The 5481-nt window shown below is 43.1% G+C and overlaps 1 protein-coding gene across 16 annotated transcripts in view; it reads left to right on the top strand.

Annotated features, from left to right (window-relative positions):
* Positions 1-226: 226 nt before the first annotated feature.
* prom1a (prominin 1a) overlaps positions 227-5481 on the top strand; it is a 90005-nt gene continuing 84750 nt past the window's right edge. For 8 of the 16 annotated variants that reach the window (XR_001224187.3, XR_001224186.3, XR_003221492.1 and 5 more), the window contains exon 1: positions 228-780. Coding sequence is in view for 4 of the 16 variants with exons in the window: in XM_025910054.1 (XP_025765839.1) it covers positions 552-780 (229 nt within the window). In the remaining 12 variants the exon portion in view is untranslated. Of the gene's footprint in view, positions 781-5481 lie in introns of all 16 variants that reach the window. The other 8 variants (XR_003221488.1, XR_003221491.1, XR_003221490.1 and 5 more) reach the window with 2 other exon arrangements.

Genomic DNA, 5481 nt, shown 5'->3' with positions numbered 1-5481 from the left:
CAGACCCGAGGGAAAAGTGCCTCAAAACGGCACTTCAATATATGTAAACTGTCTAAAGGTGGTTTTAACTTGTTCTGCCCCAAACTAATCTCTCCAATCAAAACGTTAGTAGGTTAGATCTTTAAGATTCTACTTCCTCTCCCCGGCAGGAGGAGCACCTCCCCGTGGACCCGTCCTCTCTGTGCAAACGGCGGCGCGCACCATCGCCCGCTCCCGTGACGCAGCGCATCCCCGTGCTGCACAGATGCCGGAGTGGAAGCGACAGGCGCGCTCATCCAAACGCATCGAACACAGGGGACGTGGGAGAAGATCGTCCGGTTTGCGTCCGTCTAAGAGCTCCAGACCGCGGGGAACGATGCTCGGAGCAAGTCGCTCGGTGGGAAGCAGGACTTAAAAAGCTGCGGAACACTTTTATCTTTACTCTCTCTTTCCCCTTTCCTTATCCCCCACTCCGACAATAATCAAGATTCCGGGCAGTCGCCGTCCAGTTTTCTCGATCTCTGAGAATTTAGAGCCAGTTTCAGGACAGGTCGGTGTTTCGTTTGGACACGATGTGGAAGTCGGGAACCCTCCTCCTGCTGTTGCTGTGGCTGGCATCCGGCGAACTCCAGCAAGAGACGGAGCCGCGGAGACTCCCACCCCCAGGAAAGTTGAATTTCGGCTATGTGCCAGCGGGAGTTTACGAGACGCTGGCCCATTACGAACCTGGACCGATAGGGATTCTGTTCCACATGGTCCATGCTTTCCTGTATGCGGTGCAACCCAACGCTTTTCCACACGGTAAGCATCCCCAATCGAGCTCACGGTGGCTACAGCACAACAAATGCAGACCGATCCCTGTTTAACGTGTCTGAAATTTATATGGAAGTCATGGGGGAATAAGTTATGAGAATCTATGAGTGTTGTTCCCGCTTGGTTGTCCTGTGGGACGCCAACAGGGACACGAACAAGAGAGAAACTGTAGGTTATTATACTGGATTACAAATGGACTTTTCTAAACGTTTTTATGAATTAGGCACATAAATATTTATTCTAGTTTTGTGGATATTGGGTTATGAATCAAAACTTTGAATTTTATAGCGCTTCTTCAGTGTCACTGCGTGAAAAAGGTGTCCACTTGCGGATTGGTCCAGTTGTGCGTCATGCGCCCCGTTTAGCGCTCACAGCACGCACTTGAAGGTGGTGTTTCTGCCTGCGGCGCACTTTGTGTCAGGATAATTACAATTAATGAGCCTCCCGCTGACAACAGCGGTGCACGCTGTTTTTGCCTCTGTGAATGAACGTCGTTGGGTAGTTTGTTGGTATGAGCACCCGGAGAGCTTGAACGCGAATGGCTTTACATTTAATACAATTATACCTGACTGCTTAACCACACCCCCACACACGGAGGTGTCTCTGTGCGTGTTTAATTGGGTATTGGGTGCTCAAAAGATGCTACTCCACTGCATGCATCACAGTCGAAGAAACATTTTGCAGATTAGTAGCTCTCTGAGTCACCTTGTTAATTGAGTAATCCCATAAGTCCCTGCGCCATATGCTGTTGGCGTTTTTAGTTTTCAGTTTGTCACCGGCAGTTGGGGGCTCATGGCCTAATCCTATGGAGCAGACAGACCACTGCGCAGTGAAGCTGTTAGTTCATTCATGGGTGCACACACTAAATAATCCAAGGGAGAGGGTGGAAGTCATGTGGAAACAGTGGGATAGGATGATAAACGACAGTCCAGAGACATATATGTTTAATTTCTTTGATTAGAAAGTTCACGCAGAGGTTTTTTTTTTTGTTGGGGGGGGGCATGAAAGAAAATTTTGTAAATAAAGGTCATTGGTTATTAATAGAACCTGTGCATGTTTGCATATTTAAATCCAATTCTGTCAGGGCCGCTTTGATTATAAGGCTACAAGCTGGTTTGCAGGAAACCACTGGCCTTTCACGGCTTGTCAACTACATCTCTTGCACTGTGCCATTACATAACTTGGAGTTATGTTAAAATCTATAAGATGAGCCAGAAGAAAGATCTGCACTCGGTTTCCACTCCAGTGGTTTGTGACTTGAAGTGGCGCAGATGTCAGAGTGGAGCACTGTTTAGGCTGGGTCGACCTGGGTGTCTTTTCTCTTCAGCCTGTGATAAGATACAGTGTTAACGTTGTTACAGCAGGCTTTTAAAGAATGAATCACTGAATCCTGTAACAAAAAAGGCTCTTAAATTCTGTTCATCTGTTTCCTAATCACATCATTTTTAAAAGGACAGTTCACTCCCTAACAAAACAACATCTTCTCTTTTGGAGTGACATAAGATCTCACAACTAACTACCATTCATTTGTTGGACATTTGTTTGAGATGATGATGGCTACAATAAATCTTTTATTATTTTTTTATTTTCTGTTAGAAAATGTAAATATTAGAAAATGTGAAAATGAACATCTTGCTATATATACACACAAACACACACACTACTTCTGTGGATGTGACTTCAATTATGTATTTATTTTTGTGGATACATTTAGACCATGACAAATCTTGTTATTCATATCCCAATGCAGATGAGCAGCGTCAGCCACTCATTCCTTCCCCAACATCTGGACCAGGTGTTTGTTTCAAGGGTTTCTCAAACCCATAATTTAAAGCAAAACCATACTCAGAACATTAGCAGAGAATGAGTCATTTTGAATATTTTTGTAATTAATTTACAGTTGATTGACAAGCACTATATGGGTAAAAGTATCGGGCCACACCTTTAACCTTTGAATTCAGGTCTATAAAATCAAGCACCTTTCCTTGTAGTCTGCCTTTAAAGACAATTGTAAAAGAATGGCCTTACTGAATTTGAGTGAGGTACTGTAATAGAAAGCCACCATTGCAGCAAGTCAGTTCATGATATTTCTTCCCATCTAGAATAGAATAGAATAGCCCTTTATTCTAGACCACGACACACCATAAAAAGTTACAGAACAGGGTCACTGAGTGCTGAGGTGCACAGTGCAAATGGTAAAAGTCAACAACGTTCTGCTGACTGAATAAATGCAGAATTCCAAACCTCCTCTGGCAATAACATCAGCACCGAAACTATGTGTCATGAGCATCATGGCATTGGTTTCCATGGATGAGCACTGCAGGAGTAATGTGTAGTTGGTGCAGTACTTTTGTTGATGGAAAAAGGAGAAGGTTGAGCTACAGAAAAGGATAGCATACCATCCTTTAAATCAGGGGTGGGGACCTCCAGGCCTCAAGGGCTGGTGTCCTGCAGATTTTAGATGTGTCCTTGATCCAACACAGCTAAGTTAAATGGCTAAATTACCTCCTCAACATGTCTTGAAGTTCTCCAGAGACGTGGTAATGAACAAATCATTGGATTAGTTGTGTTGACCCAGGGTGATATCTAAAACCTGCAGGATACTGGCCCTTGAGGCCTGGAGTTCCCCACCCCTGCTTTACATTAACATGCAGGCATTTGGGTATATAGGTCTTACTTTTCTCATTTATTCAGTACCTACAACATCTACCTGAACATTGCTTTGGGTAGCACAGAAAACACAATTATCGTCATATTTTCAGAATTTTGAATAGACAGCACAGTGCTTGTGTTTCATGTTAGTTGTCAGTTAATGAAACTGTTTTCTTTTTTTAAATTATAGCTCCAATATCAAAGGTTTCATACATGTGCTGTAGCCCAGAGACTTGTTCGACCCCTGTGGATTTTTATCCAATACAGTCAACAGCCAGTTAGGCTAACCCTATAAACAAGTGTGAGATGAACATTGTGTTGATGAGTAATTAGCGACGCTCCATCATCACATCTCCTACTATCAGTGCATAGCACATTACATTGTGCAATGTCTTTATAATCTCATGAATGCTCGATTTAGTCAGCTGATGTGTTCATCACGTTGTATGTGCGGCATGCGGCTCCGAGCTCGTAGGAGGTTTGATTAGAAAAGAAGCAACAAATGTCTTTCATCAGCACCCACACAAATCGAACAAACAGCGACATATTCTCTAACTTTTTTGTTTCCAACAGCTGCAGTGTGGAAGCCTCCAGGAGCTGTTGACACCTCCCTCACACTTACCCCCACTTTCACCGACACACAGATGCTACAATCCAATACTCAAGCTGATGTACAGGATCACAAACCCTTTTTACACAGCAATTTCACAGCAGTCCTGGCTTTGTGATGAATTCTTTTCATTAGGATGTTGACTTTGTTTCATCAAATGTGAATGGATACTTTCCGAAAGAGCCCAGGGTCCTGTGTAAACTCTGACACCAGATGCAGGGGAAGGAGTAGTATCACTGTTGTGAATTGAAAAGTTTGCAGTGTTAGAGGTTTGAGCCCTACTCCCTCAAATGCACAAGGGTGCTTGAGCAGGACACTGAATCATCTGTGTTTGTTAAAGCAAAGGTGAATGATCTCAAGACCAATGCAGCAAACTGGCTTAAAAGCCAGCTGGTAGGGAAATCGCAAGGAAAAGGAAAGGACTGTGCTTTCTTCTAGGCAGTGTCTGAACTTTCAAAATAAGAGCCAGTACTCTAGTAGATTTCAGATAGTGTCCTCATAGTGCCCGCACTCATCCTAATATTGCAAGCTAATTTAGAAACTTTGCCTTTTTCTTTTTCCTTTTACTCTCATCCAGTTTGCCTGTCAGGAGTGATTAAGTAGCACTGACATGCTTTGCTCAAAAGCATTTCAGTAGAAAACATGAATGTAGGTTGACAATATTGATATCAACAGTATCAGAAAGCATTCAATCAATCCCTCTTCCCGAATTAGTAAAAATGTAAACGTGACATAATAGTTGCATCTATTTAGGTTTTCATGTCTGCTAATTAATCCTGGTGTAAGTCAGCCATCGCTTGAGAATAGCTGTGCATTAAGTTGCGTCTGCGGTTTTGAAATGTACCATTTCATGCCTGTGGGTGAGCGCAGCTGGGAAGCCAGTGCCAGCCATTATCGTGCAGCAGATCCCTGTTGGAAAGTGTTTCCTCATTAGTGTTTCCTCTTCTAAAGAAACCATGTTTAGGTGGAATTCAGACCACAGAGGCCGTTTTTCAAAGAACCTAACAGTTGCCAGGGAAACCCATCACCAGTGATCATGGCCTGTGTGATTTGCTTCACCTCGCTGGCTTGTGTATCTTACTGCATCATCATGCTCATGAAAAGTACTGTGGGGTTATGTAGATTTATGCAGCTCAGGGTATATGGTCTTACCTAATGTTTGTTATTTAACACCCATTCGAAGGGAACCCAGGGTGTTTTTTTGTTTTTTTTTCTCCAGCAAAGAGGCATGAAGCGACTTTAGTGTTCAGTGAGGGACAGGTAGACATGAAAGAAACTGAAGAGGAAGACTTCAAAAGATTTCTAACCAAGGACAAAGACAAGGAAGTGCATCGTGAGCTGCATTTCTGAGGTGTTTTTTCTTTCTTTCATGTTCTTTGGAAGAAATCTTAATATAGCAGAGTTTGTTTAAAGGTAAATGATGAGAA

Source organism: Oreochromis niloticus, linkage group LG2, assembly GCF_001858045.2.
Source record: "Oreochromis niloticus isolate F11D_XX linkage group LG2, O_niloticus_UMD_NMBU, whole genome shotgun sequence".
NCBI lineage: Eukaryota > Metazoa > Chordata > Actinopteri > Cichliformes > Cichlidae > Oreochromis > Oreochromis niloticus.
Note: the sequence above shows the minus strand (reverse complement) of the source record. Positions and strands in the feature narration are given on the sequence as shown.